Source organism: Magnolia sinica, chromosome 5 (genome assembly GCF_029962835.1).
Source record: "Magnolia sinica isolate HGM2019 chromosome 5, MsV1, whole genome shotgun sequence".
Lineage (NCBI taxonomy): Eukaryota > Viridiplantae > Streptophyta > Magnoliopsida > Magnoliales > Magnoliaceae > Magnolia > Magnolia sinica.
In genome coordinates, this window is record NC_080577.1 from 100,852,878 (window position 1) to 100,876,940 (window position 24,063).

Here is a 24,063-nt window from a genome sequence, read left to right on the forward strand (position 1 = left end):
ACATTCTCTTCTCACTAATTCAACATCGTGCAAACATTTGATGTGTATTGAACCACTTCAGCGTACCTTGTTAATTAACTGAGTAGAAGTGAGGGCAATTTTGCTTGGAACTAGTTGATGAAGTTCACTCATTTTACTTATGTGTGGACACAATTAATCTTTCAGGAAAGATTGTGACGGACTCGGAATTTTTTCACAACACGCGACACACCTGGCCAGAAGGATATACTGCTGTAAGGAAGTATATTTCAACAATAGGTGATGCATTTTTGCTAGACTTTTCTATAAAATTTCTCAGTAACTCTACCTGTCTGGATTCTTTTTTTTTTAATTGATGAGATGAGTCAAACTTCAATATAATTTCTTTTACAGATCCGAGTATAATTACTTCCTATAAGATGGAGGTGTTGAGAGATCCTGAATCAAAAGCTTGGCCATTATTTAGAGTAACATCGGACAATGGAGAGCAGGTTTGTAATTGCATATCCTAATTGCATATCCACTAACTGTTTAATCCTTTAGGGATCGGTATGGTTTATTTTCTTTTTGATGTTGTTTGGAGTATACCATTTGCTCTTGCTTGTATTCACTTGTTCCATCTTGTCCTTAGTGGAGTGTAGATTCATTTTCATAAGTTACGCCTAAGAGAGAGTAAAACTTCGCTCGTGTCTGCGGACTCATGGCTGTTGACAACCAATTTTATTTCTCCTGGAATATATTGAAAAAATCTAGTAAAACAAAGAAGATTCTATTTGGCAGGTTTGTCTAACCTGTTGATGATAGAACTAATTTTGGTTGCATGTACTACTACATGATAGTAGGGAGTTTGATGCATTTACCATTTTTGTTTCTCCTTCCATCTATTGCTCCTTGGCATGCGCTTATTCATTGTGGGTAATTATATCTGTTATATTTGATCCATCAAGCTTAAGCTTGTGAAAACCATTGTTACCAAATTAGGCACCATTTTAAAGTTAAACTTGTTTTTTCCTTTTTTCTATTATAGACTAGTCATTTAATCAAAGCCATATGATAATCAAGAAAAAAATTGTTCAAAAGGAAAGAGCATTAAAAAATCCATCAAGATAATGGACAGGAATCACCAGTAAGAGTTTGTTGACGTCCCATCATTGGTAATGAATCAACCATGGAACTGTCTTACCTGGAATTCTGGTTCAAGTCATCTCCATGGGAGACGGAGTCAACCTTAACTCATTGGTATGAGAAATTTGAAGGCTGCGCTGATAGTGAAGTTTTAAAAATGGGTACGATGAACCGTGAATGAGCCAGTGAACTGGTAATGAATCAGTCATGGAGTTGTCTTACCTGGATAGCCCGTGCAATACTATTGTGAGAGTCTCCTTCCACCAATAATGGCCCAGCAAAGCATTCTGAGAAGTGAATGATGTCAGCTTGATTGCCAATAACTCTGCTAGGTAGGAGTCCCCCATGATCGGCAGGCTTGGAGAAGGACAGTTTAATATTTCTGGAATCGTCACCTAAAATGTTGGCAATATGCTTGCCTGAGATTGCCAAAAGAGATCCTATCAACATTGTGGGTTAGTCCAACCATTGACATTTTTTGGAAGCATGCGCAACCCCTCCAACATTGTGGGTTCGATGGATGGTTATTGATAGGTTTCCTTCCATTTGCTCCCCAAGATCTCCTGGAGGAACATACTCCAAAGGATTTGGCTTCTTCTTCTCCTTCTCCTTCTTTGAGCTTAGAGGTCAAAACTCCAATAGTACCCACTGGATGCTAAGGAAGCAAAAAGACCTTATCTCTCTCTCTCTCTCTCTCTCACACACACACACACACACACACACACACACTAGATAAAAAGGATGCATCATTCCAAACATGAAACTATTGTTAAGGTTTGGATTTTCCGAGCAATGTTCTAAATGGCTTATGCATGTAGTGTGGCCTAGCCTTTGCATTATGTGGTGCATGAAAATAACTTAAGTTGCATGTAGCGTACCTAATGCCACATAGGATACACAACAAGCTATGCTGCCCTCTATGTAGCATTCACTATCTGCTATATAGCTTGCGCTACACGTTACGTAGTCTACAATGCATGTTATTTTTTCACTAAAATAGTAAAATCAATTAATGTTTTTCAATGATTTGTTAGGTTTTTCTATTTCACCCAAAAGTAGTTGATGTTTTCAATGATATATGAGTGAAATAATTTGAGCTGTTGGAGTGTAAAAAGTTTCTTGATATGCATTGATACGCTATCCTCTAATGGCTCGAGCTTTTAGAGCAAGCGGTTGTTTGACAAGGTATCAGAGAGGAAGGTCTTGTGTTCGAATCTCGGGAGCAACAAATATGCCTCACTAATATATTGTCCCACAAAGGCTGTTTATGGTCCCGTGCGGAGTTCCACCCTGCACGTGCAAGGGAGTGTTGGAGTGTTAAAAGTTCCTTGATATACATTGATACGCCATCCTCTAATGGCTCGAGCTTTTAGAGCAATGAATCAGTTCTGTTGCTATTTTTATCTTTATATTTACTCATTGCTCTAGTTTTCATATTATTTTAATAAAAAATTAAAAAATAGCATGTAGCTTATGCTACGTGCTATGTAATTTATGCCTCATGTATCAGAGGGGTGAATGCTGCGGTACACAATATTCACTACTTAAAACACTGCCTTGGAGTAAGAAGGCTTAGAGGTCCTCACTGGTAAAGTGTCATGAGGAAGCCTTTCGAAGAATAGAGACCGTGAGATGATAGATAGAGATTGTATTCGTCGTCTTCGTTGAGAGAGGGGAATACTCCACTAAGGACATTGAGAAGAACATTGACCAGTGGGGGATTCATCCCAGCTCTAGAGCTTTTTATTGAATGAGCTCAAGAACTTGTTCTCTAGTATGGAAAAATTCAATGAATGTTCCTTGGTTTTCTTAGAAGTTCTCTCCCACATTTCTATTTGTTACTAGTGATCAATTTTCAGTGCATCTATAGTATCCATCATACTATTGGTGTCATAGGTCAGTGATACTGAAATAGGTGGTAACACAAAAATTACCGGGTATTGAAGATATTATCGTCGATATATTAGCATGATTCATGCCTTATAAATGCAAAATATCAATCTGAACTCATGATATTTTGCAAGTATTGATTGACACAATGACATGTGATATTCGAGTGAAGCAAAAAATTCAGCAAATGGAAAATAGCTTTTTTTCCTGCAGTTTTTGGGATTGCGTTACTTAGTGTGTTTGACAAATTTTTAGTTGTTTGTATTGAAACACAAATTTTGTGGAGAAATCATGTCCAAGAGAATTCGAACCAGAATGCCAAAGGTGAGTGAAGCTTGTTTCATTCATTTTCTTTCTCCACAGATTTGATTTGCAAGAAATCAAGTAGAAATACATATCTATGCGTGAGTTTCATGCGTTGACATGGATTTCAAGTAATAAATTTTGTTTTTTAAGTTGGAAAGCGAAGAAAATGGGGAAATATGAATTTCTTCCATTTTCATCCTTCAAAATTATAATGCAAGTGAGGAAAGTACATTTGCTGATGTGCGTAGGCCTATCTACAAATTGGTCACATTCTTGCTTTGTTTTGGAAAAAAAGTTATTATTTAAATAATTAATATGTAGTAGGTGACCCCAGTGTTCGAAATATCGATACTATCGGCCGATATATCGGCCGATATTATCGGTATCGGACCCTAGCGAGACGAAACTCATCCGATAACCCCCGGAAGATACCGAAAATCCAAAACTTCAGATATCGGCCGATATTATCGTCGATATCGCACCTGGGACAGCGTCATTATCCGAAAAAAAAAGAAAAAAAAAAGAAAAAGAAAAAGAAAAACTTTCAACGGTAGATTTCGGTACCTGTAAAGAAGATGGCCCTGATCGGAAGCTGTGTTTGATGGGCCATTCGAATAGAAGCTTCTGATTTAGAGAGATTTGGGCGCAAAATCCGTCGAAATCCCCGAAATCATCGGCCCTCGGGAGAGATTTTAGGGTTCCGGAACGCGCCGAAACCCTCTCTGCTTCCGGAACCCTCTCTGCTTCGAAAGAAACGGGCCCCGAGCCCTTATTCAATGGAGGCGGACGGACGGTGCCTCGCACGGCACCGATTGCGTTGACGTCATCAAGTTATGTGGGTCCCATCATGAGGTATATATTATATCCAAACCGTTCTTCCATTTGGCGAGCTCGTCGTAAGGCTCTACGAGAAAAATAAGACAGATCCAAGGATCAAGTGGACCACACTGGAAAAAAGCAGCTTGATATGGAACGTCCACCATTGAAACCCTTTTGTGGTTGCAAAAGTTTTGGATCATATGATATTTGTTTTTCCTATTCATCAAGGTCTTTGTGACCTCATGAACAGAGTGGATGGAAAGCTAACGTTGTGGTGGACTTACGAATGTTATAACGGTGAGAATCATTGTCCTCACTGCTATTTGTGGTGTGGTCCAATTAAGGTTTGGATGTCATTCATTTTTGGGTTCACGATCTAAAATGATCTCTCCAAATGGATGAACGGTGTGGATATGATAAATACATTATTGGTGGGGCCATGTAACTCTGATCTCCCTTCAACTGTTTGTACAATTGACGGAAGCGGATTGCGTACTAAGTAACTCAATACCCTTAGCGTACTGAGTAAACTTGTGGGGTCCATTGTTATTTTTTTATTTTATCCACTCCGCTAACCGATGTTAGAAGATAATTTTATGGCTTGATTCCAAAAATGAGGCAAATTAAAATCTCAATTGGACCACACCACAGGAAACATTTTGATTAAACCTCTACCATTGAAAATTTTTTGGAGGCCAAAGAAGTTTTGGATCAAGCTGATGTTTGTGGTTTCTCTTCATCCATGTCTTTGTGATCTTATGAACAGGTTGGATGACAAATAAAAATTACTTTGGACCTTAGGAAGGTTTCAACGGTGGAAATCATTATTCCACACTGTTTCCTGTGTAATGGTCCACTTGAACTTTGGATTTACTTCAATTTTGGTATAAACCCCTAAAATTAGCAGTAAAAATGGATGGGCGGTGTGGATAAACCACATACACTCACAGTGGGTCCAACTGAGTTTACTCAGTACGATAAAAGTGTACTGAGTAACTCAGTACGCAATCTGATTTCGTGGGACGCTCGTCCAGGCTTCGCATGAAGTTCATGTGTTGGAAACTTAGGTAGGGTCCACCGTGATGTTTGTGAGAAATCCACTCCATCCATCCATTTTTTGAACACATTTTAAGACATAGGGCCAAGAATGAGCCGGATCCAAGACTCAAGTAGGCCTAAAACGTGAGGATTGAAGGTCCACAGTTGAAATATTCGAGGAGCCACAGGTTTTAAATCAGTCTAATATTTGGGTTTTCAATTCATCCCAGTAGTGATGACGTAATGAACGGTATGGATGGAATGTAAACATCACTGTTGACCCAGGAAGGTTTCAATGGTAGGAATTTCCCTACCCACCTTTTTCTTTAGTGCGGCCCACTTGAGTCTTGGATCCTGCTCAATTTTTGCCTCAAGTCTTAAAATAATCCCACAAAACTGATGGATGGAGTAGATTTCTCACAAACATCACGGTGTGCCCCACTCCTGCGAAAGGATTTAGTAGGAAATCTGCATCCCATCTTCGCACAACACATGCTCATACCTCGTGTGGTACACCAGCCAATCCACACCCTCCATCCATTTTCATAAGTAATTTTAAGGCATGAGGCCAAAAAGGAGACAAATGAAAGATCAAGTGTACCACACTACAAGAAATGTGGTGGCAATGATGTCCACCATTGAAGCTTTTTAGGGCCCACCGTGATGTTTATTTGCCATCCAATCTATCCATGAGGTTTGACAAACCTGGATGGGAAAACATAAATATTAGCTTTATCCAAAAAAATTAGAGGCCCAAAATAGTTTAATGATGATTATTCAATGAACACTATTTTGTGTGGTGTGGTCCACCTCAGATTTGGATCTATCTTATTTTTCGGCCCATGCGCTAAAATGATATGTTAAAATGAAATCCAATTGATGTTTGGATGTTCATACATATCTTTATACATTTATAAATGGTATGCATCATATTTAAATATATTTACCTTAGTTTAATCAAATAACATGCATAACTTAGTACCTTATACAAAGGAAATTTATTATGTGCACTTCTTTTTTGATATTTTATGATTTAAAAGTGTGCATTAAGGTTTTTTTAAATAATCCTCAAAGTTTCATAAAAAAATTCAACCATTTTGCTAATGTTTCCCCATGTTTTCCAAAAAGTGCGATAAACTATGCGATACAAACGATATATCCCGTGCGATAACCGATACGTATCTGTATCCCAAGGGTGCGATACATTGTGCGATACCGATATTTCGAACACTGGGTGACCCTTGCTTGTATCTATATATTATTATTTTGAAAAGAATTAGGTAATTTACAACCTATGCTTTGTAATGGGGAGATCATTACATATTGTTAACAGATGTGGAAGTCTTTATCTTCTAGCCCTTATATGCCAATACTTGTGTTTAGGACATAGTGGGCATTATTGCTTTTGTTATTAAAGGATGTAGTTGGAATTTTTTATTTTCCTACTAGAGGATACACTTGTCATTATTATTTTTATATGTTAATATAAAAAGAGGGTGGGGGCATGTGGATGTAACCAAACCCTAATCCCCCCCTCTGTCAACCTCTTCCCATCTCTCTTCTTGTCAATCAATTTTACATGGTATTAGAGCATTAAACTTGACTGATCCAGGCTTTGTTTCCTCTTATATTCACGTTTATTCTCTCTTCTTCTTATATTTCTTTTAGATGGATTTTTAAAGAGTCTGGGGGCTGATCTAAACAAATCTTCTCTCATTGTTGCTCAACCACCATATGGTGGGTTGTGTAATCATGCCCACGAATACGTGTGAGGCTCACTGTAACACCCCGACCCCTCCGGTAAGATATTGTCCACAAATGGTATCAGAGCGAGGGCGCTCTGTCTCCCGAGGTGGGGTGAGTCCCTGCCCAGGCGGGTTGGTGACGAGCCAGCTGTCAAGGAGGTGGGTGTCTAGTCCCACATCGGAAAGGGAGAGCCTAAGATCTTGGCTATATGTGGGGCTTCGACTTTAAGGGTAAGATGCGTTTTGTGGGTGGTTCGCTAACCGTTTCCACTTGCGAGAACAAAACCGTGAAGGTGGATATTGTGCTAGCCAAAGCGGACAATATCTTACTGGAGGGGTCGGGGTGTTACACTCACTTTCATATATAACCATTGTGATGGATCAAAGTGGGCCATCACCCGTTTGTGGTTTGCTTTATAGTCAGATTTGAACATGAAGTTACTTGTGGATGTTATTTGTGGCAAGGATTAAAGAGCAAGTGTATGTGTGGGAGGTTTGAAGCAAGCAATTCTATCAACTAATTGTGTTCGTTGGTATACGTTTTTTGAGATCCATGCTGGTTAAGTTAAAATTAAAAATTCTTCCCTTGTATCTTTTATTCACTTTCAAATATGGATGCCAAGAATGAAGCAAGACTAGCCTTTAGCCTACATCTAAGTCAGTAAATCTTTAAATTACGTCGGCCAAACTTAATGGAATAAATTACTTACAATGGGCCACATTTGTAGAGGTATTTAAGAAAATTAAAGTATTTGATTTCTCCCAAACCTAAAGAAAGTTCGTCAGAATATGAAGTTTGGGTGGGGAAAGATGCTCAGATTAGAACCTTGTTTGCAAATAGTATGTAGCTGCAAATTAGTGCAATCATTATCTTTTTCATGACATCTAAGGAAGTGTGGGAAAAATTGAGACAAATGTATATGGGCGAAAAGAATTTCACTCGTGTATAGAGTTACTTCAGAATATCTTTGCCCTTCAATAAGGAGATAAAGAGTGTTGGGGAATTCTATTTAGCCTTGCGAGGCATGTGAAGAAATGAATGTGTAACAACTCTCGTCTACTGATTATGAGACCATGAGACAACAAAGAGAAGAATTCTGGTTGCTAAATTTTCTTATGGTCTTCGTCTTGAGTTCGAGTTTGTACGATCTTAGATTCTTGGAGATAGTGAGATTCCATCAACCACTAACGAATTCGCTTGTGTTCAATGTGCAAAGTATAAATTCAAACAATTTATCTTCATTAGACCACTCTGCATTTGTTTCTACGTCTAGTAGAGGAGATGGAGGAAGTCATGGTGGAATTTTTGGTGGTAGAGATTTATGGGGAGGTCGCTTTGGAGGTAGAAATAATTGGGGAAGTTGTGGTGTGAATTTTGGCATGAGCCAAGGTTGTGGTCATGGTAATAGGTAGTTCTCCCATTTTGGTCTTAATAACCGCACTGTTGGTACATACTATTATCTTATCGGCAGTGTTTGAGTTGTCGACGAAATCTTGATATTATCGCCGATAATATCGGTGTCGTTGGCCCAGCGACACCGAAACCCCATTTTTTCGTTTCTCTTCGGATTATCGGTGAAATATCGGCGATATCGGCGAAATATCGGAGATATCGGCAAAAATCTTGGATTATCGCTGACCAAAAATCCAATAAATAGGTAAGAAAACCCCTCTTTCAAAAAATCGGAAAAAATATTGAAACGGGGAAGATCTCTTGTTGATCGGAAATCGGAGCTCCGAAGATCGCCTCGATCAACATTGGAAGAACGCCAATCGACAGCGCCGGATTTACAGGTAAGAAAATCCTCCTTTCCTCGGCAACAATCCTCCTCCAAAAACCCCCTTTCTTCGGCCGCATTTTCTCTTCAGTGAGATTTTAAGTTTTGCTTTTAAAAAAAGAAGAAGAAGAAGAAGAAGAAGAAAGGAAGATATGTAGCGTGAGTCGCGCGTGATGCGGTTTCGCTAGTGACGCTGCCACTGCCAGGTGGTTGGTCGTGATGTTATGTGGGCCCACCATGATCTGTGTTTTATCAACACCGTCCATTCATTTTTACACATCGTTTTAATTAATTTTCTTATAAATGAGATTGACTAGAATCTCAGGTGGACCACACCATGGGAAAACAGTAATGATTGAACGTCTATCATTAAAAACCTCTTAGGCCCACTGTAACGTTTATTTGACATCTAACCTGTGGATTAGGTCACACGACATGTAGATTAGTTCATATGGACCTGGATGAAGGCAAAAAACAAATATTAGCTTGATCCAAAATTGTTGTAGCTCCAGGAAGTTTTTAATGGTAAGAGTTCAATCAACGCTGTGTGGTCATTCGAGATTTTGATCCACTTCAGTTTTGGATTCCTACCATAAAATTGTCTCTAAAATGAATTAAACGGCATGGATGATACACATACATCATGTTTGAAGTCCACGGAGCACCGACCATGCTAGTCCTAGGGAGTATCCAGTCCATTTGAGGCAGCGGATTGCGTACGTGAGTAAGTCGTATGGGTTGGAACTCAGTAAACTCGGTGAGGTCCACCGTGATTTATTTATTTTATCCACTCCGTCCATACATTTTAATAGATAATTATAGGCCTTTAGGAAAACAAATGAGGCATATCCAATGTTCAAATGGACCACACCACAAGAAACAGTTGTATTGAATGTCTACCATTGAAAAATACTTGGAGGGCCACAAAAGTTTTGGATCAAGCTTATATTTGTGTTTTCCCTTCATCCATGTCTGTATGATCTTATGAACAGGTTGGGTGAAAAATAAACATCACTGTGGGGCCTAGAAAGGTTTCAATGGTGAAAATCATTTTCCCCACTATTTCCAGTGGTATGATCTACTTAATCTTTGGATATGAATCAATTTTGGGCTCAACCCCTTAAATTTGATGGAAAAATGGATGGACGGCGTGGATATACCACATACATTCAATGTGGGCCCAAATGAGTGGTCAATTATGTTTGGTCACTGAATCTCCACTATTTTCTCTCGTGCGACTGCCCTGAGTTTTGGATCCATATGATTTTTTATCTAATGTCCTAAAATGATCTAAAAAAACGGATGGACGGGGTGGATTTTTTAAAAACATTATGATGGCCCCACGTAGCATCTCAGTGCAGGAAGGAAATCACCGTCCGGGACGCGGATTAGCTGTTAAGTAGGGAGACTCACTGCCGAGGTGACGTCACCTAGTTTTGTAGGCCCCACCATGATGTATGTGTTGTATCCTCACGGTCTATTTATTTTTTTAAGACCATTTTAGGGTATGAGACCAAAAATGAGGTATATCCCAATCTCAAGTGGACCACATTACAAGAAACAGTGTTGGGTCCTTGCTCTTACTCTGGTGGTAGACTCTCGGGAGTTTCAACACCTGGTCGAGGGTTCGAGTACACATAGGTGGTGAAATCCCACTGCGGCGTGAGTGTGTGATGGTGTGTGTGCTGGAAAAAAAGAAAAAAGAAAAAAAAAAGGAAACAGTGTTGAATGAACGTAGACCATTAAAAACTTTTTGAGCCCATAAAAGTATTGGATCAAGCTAATATTTGATTTTCCCCCTCATCTAGGTTTGTATGACCTAATCATACATATTAGATGTCAAATAAATAGTACAGTGGGCCTTAGTAGGATTTTAATGGTGGATATCCAATCATTAATGTTTTCATGTAGTGTGGTCCATTAGAGATTTGGATCTGACTCATTCTTTATTCCGTAAACTAAAATGATATCTTCGAATGGTTGGACGGTGTGGATACGAATATTGAGTAATTTATGTGGGGTCCACTGTGATTTACATATTTTATCCACTCTGTCCATCCATTTTATCAGATAAATTGAGGGCTTTAGCCCAAAAACTAAGTATATCCAAATCTCAAGTGGACCTCACCACGGAAACAGTGTGAATTGAAATTATACCGTCTAAAATTCCATGAGGCCAAAGAAGTTCTGGATCAATCTGTTATTTGTGTTTTTCCTTCATCCATGTCTTTGTGATCTTATGAACGGGTTGGATGACAAATAAACATCACTGTAGGCCCTACCAAGGTTTCAACTGTGGAAACCATTAATACCACTGTTTCATATGGTGTGGTCCACTTGAGCTTTTCAAATTTCGAAACAACCATTAAAATGAGCTGAAAAAACGGATGGACGGCGTGGATAACCCACGCACATTGATGGTGGGCCCAACATGTTGGGCAACAGTAGTACTCTCAACTGCCACGGGATCCGGACAATGATTACGAGCCACCTCGTCATTCTATGTGGGGATGAAATATGGCAAGAAATGTGTATTTTTTTAATTCATTTACTTTTGCATGTCTTCATTGTTATAAGCTTACATTTGTATTATGTAAACTCATTTTGGTTACTATTTGAGTGATTTCTTACGACAACGCATGCCTTTTGGCCCCTATTAAATGGAAACTTCTTATTTAATGCATTCTTTTTGTAATTTTTTAATTCCTGAATATGTAAATATGTGTATTTAGGCATGCCCTGAAGTTTCACTGAAAAATTCCACCATTTTCTCCATGTTTCCCCCTTTTTCCCTGCATTTCCGGTTATCGGCGATAACGATATTATATCTTTATCTCCGGCCAGCGAAACTTGTAGCGATACTGACAACTCGAACACTGCTTATCGGTAAACTAGCATAGGCAAATCTAGTTTGCTATTCAAATAATGGCACTAAGGGTTATGTTTGCAAACCCATGCCCACTCATTCTCGGTCCAATACTGCAGGTGATACGGCTACCTTATTCAAGGAAGAGTAAGCCAAGCTTCTAAAATATTGTTCCACTCATGCATCATCCTCAATAGCCACTCTTGTTTAGTCATGTACAATTTGTCTTACTTCTTCTGAAAGCATACTGTAGGCCCTTAACTCTGGAGCTTTCGATCATATGACTGCTAAGCACAGCATGTTGTCTCAGTTAGTCAAGTCTTCCTCCACTTCGTCTATGACTTTAGCAGATGATACTTTAACTTATTTGTCTTGGTTAGGTATTGCTCGCCCAACTTTACTTTCATTGTCGTCAGTACTTTATGTTCCAAAATTTCCTTGAGTTTGTTATCAGCAAGCTAACTAAATCCTTAAACTATTTTGTCACTTTTTTTTTTCTTCACATTGTGAATTTGAGGATCTAAGACCGGGGGGGGGGGGGGTGTTGTTTTTGTGTGTGTGCCTTGATAGTGGAATAATTGGATCTGCATTATGGGCAACTATCTCTCCACATTAGTGGCATTCTGGGCTTTGTCACACCTCGAGTAGTTTAAAGATTCTCATTTCGTCGCTAGCATGTGTGATGTGTCTAAGTTAGTCAGTGAGGCTTGTGAGTTAAGTAAGTATCATAGAGTGCCCTTTTTGCTTTGTATGGACATAAAAAGTGAAACAAGGTTCACTAAAAAAGACTACCACTTGTTAGATGAGCTGGTAGTGTAGTGTGTGTGTGAGTGATCTAGGGTTCAATCCCTAGTAGTGCCACCTTTCAAAAAAAAAAAAGAAAAAAAAAGAAGCCAAAAATCTTTTTCTTTAGTACATTTTGATGTTTGGGGCCCGGTTCGTTTTACTAGTTTATCTAACTTCAGGTATTTCATTATTATTTATCTAACTTCAAGTATTTCATTATTTTGTGGTTGATTATTCTTGAATGTCATGGTTATATGAAATGTTTTCTTGCTCTAGGAAATTTCATATGAAAGTACAAACACAATTTAATGTCAAGGTGCGTAGTCTCTGTTTCGACATTGCCAGAGAAGATGTCTCATGACTTCAATTGTATCTCTCATCTCATGACATCATTCACCAAAAAAAATGGGGTATCTAAACATAAGAATCATTTTTTACTTGAAGTTGTTAGGGCATTGTTGTTGAATATGAAGTTTTCGAAAATGTTTTGGAGTGTTAAGGTTTGAATTGCATGCTACTTAATAAATCAGATGCCGTCATTTGTCTTAGATGGAAAATTGTCTGTTTCTGTTTTGTCTCCTTAGATTTTCAACTTCTTCATCCCTTAGAAAGTATTTGGTTACATGTGTTTTGTACATCATTTTAATCATGTCCATGACAAGTTTGAACCAAAAGCTTTCAAGTATATTTTTCTTGGATATTTTCGTAATAAACGGGGATGCTGGTGTTATAATCCTCTCTTGCAAATATTACATGTCAACTGATGTCACAATCTTTGAACCTAGGTATTTCGTAGTGGTAACAATGGCTGTATCGGCGACCACCGTTACCTTTATGGTATGGGCTGTAACAACCCCTAAAAAAAGGGTACACATATTTTCTTAGTTCGTGCAGGCTCCTTAGTGTGGTTAGTCAGTTCGTGAAGGCTCCTCATGTTCGTATGACCCATATAAAAAAGGTACATGACCTAATATCACATATCCAGTGAGTGTGGTTAGTCAGTTCGGGCAGGCTCCTCATGTTCCTCATATGGAGGCCATGCTTTGGATCCTCGGGTATTTAAAGGGAGCTCCTGGTTGTAGTTTCCTCTATAAGTGAAGTGACCATCTTCGAGTAGAAGGGTATTCTGATGCAAGTTAGGCTGATCTCCCATCTGATAGGCAATCTATTATTGGCTAGTGGCTATTGAACCTTTATAGGTGGTAATTTTGTTACATGGAAGTGCAAGAAGCAGTGTAGCAACTCGTTCAAGCGTTGAGGAAAACTAGAGGGCAATGGCTCATGTGATGTATAAACTCATTTAGCTAAAGACGTTGATGTGTGAGTTTGGGTTTATAGTTGATATTCTCATGAGGTTGTTTATGATAATCAAACGACCTCTCATATTGCCGACAATCCTGTCTATTATGAGAGAACCATGCACATTGAACTATATTGCCACCTCATCTAAGAGAAAGTGGCTAGCAAAGGAATTTACATCATTTGTCAAGTCCCAAGATCTGTTGGCAGATATGTTCACTAAAGCTCTGGATATATCTCCAACATGAGAGGGAGTGTTAAGGGATGTGGGTTGCATCACTATACAACCCCACCTATCTTTGTCTTATGGCCCTTATATGTTATTATTAGTGTTTAGGACGTGGTGGGTACTATTGTTTTTGTTATTGGACGACATAGTTGGTATTTTTGCTTTTGTTACTAAAGGACACTTGTCATTATTACTTTTATATTTTAATATAAAAAGAGGAGGCTAAGGGCATGTGAATGTAGTCAAACACTAATCTCAGGCCCCCCCGCTCTCAACTTCTTCTCATTTCTCTCTCCTCTCTTCTTGTCAATCAGGTCTACACGAATGAACTCATTTTGGATATAACAACGTATATTAATTATTATGCATAGGTTTTTATTTTTATTTATTTTTTATTTTTTATTTTTTTATATAAGTATTTTAAAAAAAAGTGTAGGCCAATTTAAAGATTGGTCACACTCACGTTGTTTTGGAAAAAAGCTTTTTTTTTTTTAAAAAAAAAAAATGAAAAAATATACAATGGATATGCACTAGGTGAACCCTTGCATCTATGTATATATTGTTATTTTGAAAAAAAATTGTTAATTCACAACCTATGTTTTGTAATGGGGAGACCATTACATATGAATTCATTCTGAATATAATTGCATCACTAAAGGTAACACATATTTTTGTCTCATAAACAATAGAAAAATATTATGCATAATTTTTTTTTCTTTTAATAATGTTTTGAGTCCGAAGTGGGTAATCATGTGTTTCTTAACATCTCCTAAACAATGTTTTAAATAGTATGTAGCATATAGCGTAGTGTTTGACCCTCTATAGTGTGTAGCATAAGTGATGGGGACATCCCGTGCACACGCGCACGCAGGCCAGGCCCCCTACACACATACGCCGGAAGAAGGAGGGCCCCACCGTCGATCTGGATCGATGACGACGTCCAGGGAGGGCTTCCTAGTTAGAAGACGAAGTTTTGGTTCAAGAGAGTGGATCCGATAGTCAAGAAAAGCCCATCATGGGATCTCATGATCGTGGCCCACTAGTCAGATTGATTTCATATTTCAGGTTTTACTTATTGTTATTATTTAGAACATCATGAACGTTTTAGATTTCTTTGTTTGGTTTTTATTTTAGTTTACTTCATCGCCAAGTAATATGTTGCACACATGGCGCGAGTTTTAGGGTATAGGGTTTTCCTATAAATAGGCACCCCTTGTAGCTCTTTTGATTCATTGAAGATTAATAAAAATTCTGCGTTTTCCTACTCTCTGAGTTGTGAAGCCTAATTCGGTGCGAAGCCCTCCCTTCATCGAAGGGTTAACTACCGTGGTGCGTAACCACATCTATCCCGATTCGCCCCCATCTATCGCCATCTCTACTACCCATCTTTTACCATTCTTTCTTCTCATCTCACCCCATCTACACTTTGAATCAATCGCCTATTGCAGCAATTCTCCTCCCTAGAGCAGAATTTCAAAATCTGGCCCTACAGGAGGGCTGAAACTTCGGTGGAGCACCACGCACAAATCGTACATCGGATCAAGCTAAGATTTGGGAGTTTTGGAGTCTATCCCTAGCCGACCAAGGCCAAGGTGGCCTTTTTCTGAATAGTGGGCCTCACACACGTATGGATGGGATCACACACACGTGCGTTTGGGCCATTGTTGTTGCCCACGCGTGCAGTACTTCTCTGGTTAATCTCTCTTCTCTCTTTCACTCTGCTTCTACCCAAAATCCCTAAACCTAACCCTAAATTACTCAAATCTCCAATTTCATGCCCCTTTTTTACCCTAGGGTTCCCCGAATTGGAATTTCTGAATCCCTTGGATTAGAGACTGATTACTATGCATGTGTGGGTGATTATTTCTTATTTTTGAGTATCATTTGGTTCATAATTTTTATTGATCCAGCCCTATCATGTGTAGGCCTGGACCCGCACAGATTCCCCTTAATTGAATGGTTTGGACTTTCATGTGGGATATGGAATTTGTGTAATTGGTTCTGAAGTAACGTGATCTTGAGCCTGAAATCTCGCACATCATATTTAAATTTCATGTCCTGCATCAAATTTGGTATCAGAGCTTAGGGTTCTTATAGGGGAATACATGATTTGTTTAGGGTTAGTTTATTTGAGTCTGTCATGCATCTAGTCCATCACATGTAGCTTTTAGGAGTCCATAGTTCCTTATTTTATTAACTATATTGCTGGAGTAACATTGCATAGTCCCCTCATAAAGAGTCTCATAGGATCATTTAGTCCCATATAGTCATCGTAGAAAGTCCTTAGATGGAGTTAGCAAGTACGCCCACACGTATGGGTCATGGTTTTGGCTAGCACCCCACACTAAACATGGAACAATTGCTAGAGTTACTAAACAAGCTGTCCCAGCAGATCGAGTCTTGGGGTAAGTGCTTGGAATGAAGCATAGATCAACGCCTTGACCAAATAGAGGCCTCCCTCAGGACAAACCCCACCATTAGGGAAGGTGGCCAATCTCAGGCAGGTGGCCAGGAGGATAGACCAATGAATGAAGGTGGTCAAGGAATCATTCATGGGCGTGCACCCGTACCCCCACCCTACAAGGGACATCAAGACCATTAATTTGAGGGGTACAACATGTGTGACCTCGTGGCTAGAGAGAGTGCATCAGAGGCTAGTGTAGAGTTACCCACTGAGGCTATTCCAGTAGTGGATGAGTTTCATGATGTCGTTCCTGATGATCTACCAGATGAGTCTCCCCCTAGGAGGGATATAGAGCACACCAAAATATGGGACACCGTAATACCTATAGCCGAGTTTGCGTTTAATAGTTCTGTCAATAGGTCCACATGTCTCAATCCTTATGAAGTTGTTACTGGTTATAAACCTGGGAAACTTATTGATCTTGTCCCCATGTCACTGTCTCATAGGCCGTCAGAGCCTGCAGAGTCTTTTGCGCATCACATTCATTCATGGCATCAAGAAATCAGGCAAAAGATCATGACTGGTAATAAACATTACTTACTTTTTGCAGACCAACATAAATGTTTCAAGGAATTCAATGTAAGAGACTCTGTCATGATCCGCATTAGGCCAGAGCGGTACCCTCAGGGAGCCGTTCGAAAATTACACGTATATAACGCTGGACCATTCAAAATTATAAAACGAAACGCTCTCAATGCGTACGTGGCAAATCTTCCACCCTTCATTGGAATTAGTTCCACATTCAATGTGGAGGATCTAGTTGCATTTCAAGGGGGCCATTGACGCATGGTCCAGCCTTTCGTCTAACCATCCTGATTCCTCAAACCTTTTCCTTGATCCATGGCCCCGTCCCGACCCATTTTCCCAGCCTCTACGTCCCATTCCTACCCATCCCGATCTATTTTTTCAGCCTCTACCTCCCATACCTACCTGTCCCGACCCATTTTCCTAGCCTCTATCTCCCATACCTACTCTTCCCGACCTTTCTTCCCAGCCTCTACCTACCATACCTAACCTTCACACATCCAGAGAAGAAGGAGAGTATATCTTGGACCATCAGATAGTTTCAACATCGGACGGCGGGTTTCAGAAGTTATTGGTCAAGTGGAAGGCACGTCCAGCTTCAGCCAATATGTGGCTCGCTAAGGAGGAGCTTCAGAGACTTGATCTTTACATCTCGAAGCGGTTCAGGAGTTTTATTTCGCTAGTGGCGAAATCTTCGCAGTCAGGGAGAATTGATGGGGACATCCCGCGCACACGAGCAGGCATGCTGGGCCCCCTACGCAGGTACTCCAGGAGGGCCCCACCGTCGATCTGGATCGATGACGACGTCCAGGGAGAGCCTCCTAGTTAGAAGACGAAGTTTTGGTTCAAGAGAGTGGACCCGATAGTCAAGAAAAGCCCATCATGGGATCTCATGATCGTGGCCCACTAGTCAGATTAATTTTATATTTTAGGTTTTGCTTATTATTATTATTTAGAACATCATGAACGCTTTAGATTTCTTTGTTTGGTTTTTATTTTAGTTTACTTCATCGCCAAGTAATATGTTGCGCATATGGCGCGAGTTTTGGGGTATAGGGTTTTCCTATAAATAGGTACCCCTTTTAGCTCTTTTGATTCATTGAAGATTAATAAACATTTTGCATTTTCCCACTCTCTGAGTTGTGAAGCCTAATTGGGTGCGAAGCCCTCCCTTCATCGAAGGGTTAACTACCGTGGTGGGAAGCCATATCTATCCCGATTTGTCCCCATCCATCGCCATCTCTACTACCCATCTTCTACCATCCCTTCTTTTCATCTCCCCCCATCATTTATACTTCGAATCAATCACCTATTGCAGCAATTCTTCTCCCCACAGTAGAATTTCAGAATCTGGCCCTATAGGAGGGCTGAAACTTCGGCGGAGCACCACGCACAAACCGTACATCGGATCGAGTTGAGATTTGGGGGTTTTGGAGTCCATCCCTGGTCGACCAGGGCCAAGGTGACCTTTTTCTGAATAGTGGGCCCCACACACGTGCGGCTGGGATCACACACATGTGCGTCTGGGCCATTGTTGTTGTCCACGCGTGCGGTACTTCTCTAGTTTGTCTCTTTCTTCTCTTTTACTCCGCTTCCATCCAAAATCCCTAAACCTAACCCTAAATTACTCAAATATCCAATTTTATTCCCCTTTTTTTACCCTAGGGTTCCCCGAATTGGAATTTCTGAATCCCTTGGATTAGGGACTGATTACTATGCATGTGTGGATGATTATTTCTTATCTTTGAGTATCATTTGGTTCATAATTTTTATTGATCCAGCCCTATCATGTGTAGGCCTGGACCCGCATAGATTCCCCTTAATTGAATGGTTTGGACTTTCATGTGGGACATGGAATTTGTGTAATTGGTTTTGAAGTAACGTGATCTTAAGCCTGAAATCTCGCACATCATATTTAAATATCATGTCCTGCATCAATAAGATATATGATACTTAATATTTTTTAATTAGAATAATAGAAAAATATGATAAAATTTACAAAATGCATAATTCCTATGAGTTCTTGACTACGAATCTGGATCGTCAACTACATATTTCCATTTAAAATCTGTCTCTTTGCCTTCAAATCTCTCTAAGTGTGACATCTTTTTTTACTTATTGAAACCAATGTTGTCATGTGTGACCACATGTGTGCATATGCGATCGCAGATGCGCATATCCATATGCAAATTGCATATGCGATTATGGCACATATGCGATCGCATATTGGCCATGGCACATTAAATTAAATTATTTTATTTATTTATTTATTATTATTATTATTATTTTTTTTGCAAAAAAAAAAACAACATTTTGCCTAAAAAAAGGCTTCCAAATCTCCACCATTTGCAATATCCTCCCTCCAAAACCCTCTTACTCTCTTCTTCTCTTACATTTCTTAATTATAAGTAGTCTTAATCTCACACACTCTCTCTCTCTTGGAAGTTGGAAGATCAAGATTCAAGTACTTTGAAGTTTCAAGTAAGATAGCTTGTTGATTTTCTACAATAATAAATAAATAGCTTATTGATTTTGTTGTTACTTTTTGTTAACTATGTTGTTGAATGTCGATGACTTGATGTTTAATTCATTTTTTTCTCTCTCAAATATATTTTAAATATGTAAAATTACTTATCTATTAACTTAGAAAAGTTCCCCTTAGTGTTTTTTTTTTTTTTGAAACTTCCCCTATTATATATATATATATATATATATATTAATTGTTTGAAAAAAAATGTAGAAAAAAATATGCAGTCGCATATGCGATTATGTGATCGCATATGCACATAGGCATATGCGATCGCACATGATTGCATATGCGATTCGACAACATTGATTGAAACATCACAAATTCACAATATGAACCACAATTTGGATGGTCTAGATTGATCTAAGTGCTCTATCCACAATATGGAACACAATTTGGATGGTCCGGATTGATCTAATGTAGTGCCACATGTGATGGGGATGATTCACCACCATTTTAAAGTAGGTGTTGAAGTATCATTGAAGAAAACTTAAAAAGGAGATTTTGAGTTAGCATACACTACTTGCGCTACACGCTATGTTGCATATAGTTTACACTACATGCTCTGTAGCTTATGCTACACGCCCCATAGCTTACGCTACTAGGGAGCTACACTACTTGCATATGCTATGCTATGAGTGGTACCGAAAACACTTCTCCTGAAGTTTCAATGGAAACTCCATCGTTTTCCTATAGTTTTCCCTACTTAAATTCCATGTCTCCTGGATGAGTTGTTAGGGAAAATAATCAAGACACTAAATCTGCATTCACCCAACAACTAGATACAGATCTTTCTAGTAATAGGTATGCATATCAACTCTCTCTCTCTCTCTCTCTCTCTATATATATATATATATGTATCCGTGTAATTATATATAATATACCTATTTCTTTACTGCTATCCACTTAGTCATTAGCATGGTTTGCCGTAAAGGCCGTTACTTAAAGGTAACAGTGGCAACCGTTACACGTTACGAGGTCGTAATGGACATAGCAGCCGTTATGGGAAAAAATAACCTGTAACCATTGTTAACGGCCCGTTACGCCCCTTGTAAAGGCCGTAACAACCCTGTTATGGTCTGTTACAAGGAAAATATATGTTTATCGGATTGTTTTTTTCAATGTTACGAGGCAGATATTGTTTTTTCGGGGTTTTTTTTTTTTTCAATGCTAGAGTAATTGGCAACTATGGTCATGAGGAGCTTTGCACTCATAAAATGTAGTTTTGTAGTTGTGGTTGGCTGGGGTGGCGGTAAGTTAGCTGTCTAGAGGGGCTGGACACCATTTCTAGAACTAATGATTGTTCAAGTCTTCTTGCCTCCTCCATTTCCGAAGTCACAACTCAGTTATGCCAACCTGGTCTACCCAATTATACAAGAGCATTTGTTTGTAATTTGATTGGCATATTTGAAGGATTCATTGATATATTTTTATGTTCTATTTTCTTTTATGTTGCAGATTGATGGGTCATCTCCATCTGTTTGCTGGAAAAAAATCTACAGAAAGATAGACAAGATCCAAAATAATTTGTCTAATGGATGTAAAGCTGAAAACGGTGGTAGTAGACTCCAGAAGCCTGGCTCTTATATGTTTGGTTTTTCAATAAGAAAAATTTCTAAACTCATACAGGTATGTAAACATTTATCTTTGCACATAAAATTAAAAGCATTTATTATTATTATTATTATTTACATTTGATCATGAATGGCGTTTGATGATGACATTGGTATATGATTGTGCTTTTAGCTGTAAGTGTTATAATATGGAGTTTGCAAGGTTGGAAAGCTAAGTGGAGGCATTGGTATATGATTACTCTGGCTGCGTTTTGGGCTATCTAGGGTGCTAGGAATGGTTGTTGCTTTCAGAATGAGGGAACGGGTGTCGAGGAGTCATTAGGAAAGCTAAGTTTTTTTTGTCTCAAGTTGGGCTGTTCATGTAAAAGCTATGTCGGCTGTTATTCTTTTTGTCTAGGCTGGTTTGCTCAGGTCGTATTCTTTTCTCGCTTTTGCGAGTTTTAAAATAAAATTTCTGTTATCTCTCTCCAGAAAAAGAAAAAAAGTAACTCAAGCAGTTCCTTTTGCCCTTGATACAGCAGCCAATTTTGTCTTACACTCGACTATACTGTGTCATTTTATGGAGTTCTGTAGCAATTGCCATTTTCTTCTTTTTAATATTATTCTTGTAAGCTTTCTTTTGTGATGAGTCTCTCCTTTGTGTACAAGACTTGAGGTTTAAAACATGATTCTTACAATAAATTTTCCTGTGCAATGAGGATAAGATTTTAGTAACATGAACTCGTTATGGGTCTGAAGGAGTGAGTCTTTAGATCTGTTTGATCAATTCAACAATTTTATGGCATCAATTAATTTTTAATGCCTGAGCAATTTGAATTAGACAATTCAATCTCAAAAACGTCCGAGATGGAATGTTCATCTTGAAACTAGTTTGGAAAAGTTGGTGGTGAAGCATCCTATTTGTCCTTTGGTGGTCAAAGGTTCAAGGATAGGCAGGATAGGATATGGTTGTGTAGAAATAGTGATTCATTTAGGGCTGCAGCCTGCAATTTATTTGGTTTGCAGACACATACTGTGTCAGTAACTCCCAGGTTCTTCTTGTTTCCTTGTATAAAAATCTGATGCCCGTGTCACTCCCTAGCTTCTAAACTCTCTGTCAGTTTAAAAGTAGATTCAAATAAGTGACTAAGCTTCTCTGTCATTTGCTGTGCTGTCATGCTACTTCAGTTGTTTTTGAGCTTCCATGCTTTCCAACTTATATCTATTTAAGGGGTGGGAATTGCATTTGCTAGGATTAATATGTAAACAAAACCTACATGTCATATTGTCTTTTATTCTCTCTCTCTCTCTCTCTCTCTCTCTCTCTCTCTCTCTCTCTCGTTTTTAACTGGACATCTCGAGTTACAAACTTACAAATGACAACTGTCATTAAAAACGACGTTGATACTCAAGAAGATGTTAATATATTAGGTTTAAACCAGTTGTTGATGAGAATTTAATTCACTACCAGTACCACCATACCAGGGAGAGAAGATCCAATATGATTGTGCTTCTCAATAGAAAATTTCTGAAAAGAACTCTTCATTTGTTATCTTGATTGTGAAGAATCCATGTCTGTAGATGTCAGATTTTTGGGATGCAGTATGATCTGCAACCCTAGTGCTCCTCTTTAAGTTCAAGAAATGTGAATTTATTGAAATCTACTGTTGAGTGATTACAAATAACAAGTCGCTTTCCTTTTCTTTCTGTAAACAACCCACATCCAAATTTGCACAAAATGCTTCAATAGAGTCTGGCATGATCCAATTCATATTGAATATAACCATGATCTTTCTTCAAATCTCCTACACGTAGTTTCAGTGGATGAATAGATGATCAACTGCCTGCTTTTTTAGGCACACACTCATTCATTATCATCACATTTTAGACTCCAAATTACTGACCCAACAGTTGAGGGGGTGAAACGAAAAAATTGAACTGAGAGGATGATTTCAACTATCTGATTTTCCCTTTGAATTTGGGCCACTCGCTATATTACTTTCGTCCATCCATTTGATAATCATTAATTGGATGGTAAAGATTGCTTGATCTATGTGGTTTTGGAGATATGCTCCATTTGTAATGGGACCAGCAATTTGGATTGTCTGGATAGCTCTACATCAGGGACACATATGACGAAGGTGAGTCACCACCATTTTCTAAATGGTGCAAAACTGACATAGAAGTTTAGTCCTCACATATGGAGCCAGTGTCGTGGAGGATCTCATGAAAAATAAAAGATAGAGTGCACTACTAATGATCATGGAATGCTTAAGAGAGAACATTTCTAGATTCCCTTTAATGAGTGGTAAGGAAATTCTCAGGTCTTCCCACAGGTCCTCTCTCTCTCTCTCTCCCCCCTACATTCCCTCTCTCGGAAGTTGGAAGATCAAGATTCAAGCACTTGTTATTTAATTGATTTTATTTCTCTCAAATATATTTTAAATATATAAAATTAGTAAACTTAGGAAAGTTACCCTTAATTTCTTTTTCTTTTTCTTTTCTTTTTTTACAATTTTTTTTTAAAATTTTCATATTTTTCAATTTTTTTTAAATGTTCCAAAAAAAAAAACAAAAAAAACAAAAAATATGCGGTCGCATATGCGCATACGCATATGCAATCGCACATGATCGCATATGCGATTCGACAACATTGCTCCCAACCTAAGATCCTAAAAAGGTATATGATTATTTGTAAATTGTTCAATCAGCCAAAATCTATTGTTAATTTTGGATAGGGAGGGAAATATATAAAATTTTGAAACAAGTTAAAATTCCAACTTTGACTGTTATATGATTTTATTAGTCCAATGCAAATGAATGTCAGGATTCAGTTCAAGCTCTAAAAAATATGGTTGCATGAAGCACAATCAAACATGAAATAAATAAAATATTTGGTTATTTTTTCCATGCCTCTATTTAAGTTAATGTTACATTCTTCTCCCTTTGTAAGTGAAGCCAAACTCCATGTACCTGACAGGACTTGAGAAATTCCGATCTGTGGTCAAAACCCTTCAGTCGCAAGATAGCTTCTAACTGCCATCGGGATCAGCCTAACGGCTATAGGCCTGTTCGTGTTGACTGGAAAGATCTGGACAAGTGCAGTGTTTGTCACATGGATGAGGTACACATCT

The 24,063-nt window shown here is 38.6% G+C and overlaps 1 protein-coding gene across 6 annotated transcripts in view; it reads left to right on the forward strand.

Moving 5' to 3' along the window:
• Positions 1–24,063, forward strand: part of LOC131246442 (histone-lysine N-methyltransferase TRX1-like) — a 72,316-nt gene that overhangs the window by 17,018 nt on the left and 31,235 nt on the right. For 5 of the 6 annotated variants that reach the window (XM_058246582.1, XM_058246580.1, XM_058246581.1 and 2 more), the window contains exons 8-11: positions 166–258; positions 373–470; positions 20,835–21,005; positions 23,910–24,053. In XM_058246582.1, coding sequence (XP_058102565.1) covers positions 166–258; positions 373–470; positions 20,835–21,005; positions 23,910–24,053 — 506 coding nt within the window. The remainder of the gene's footprint in view (positions 1–165; positions 259–372; positions 471–20,834; positions 21,006–23,909; positions 24,054–24,063) is intronic. The other variant, XM_058246583.1, reaches the window with a different exon arrangement.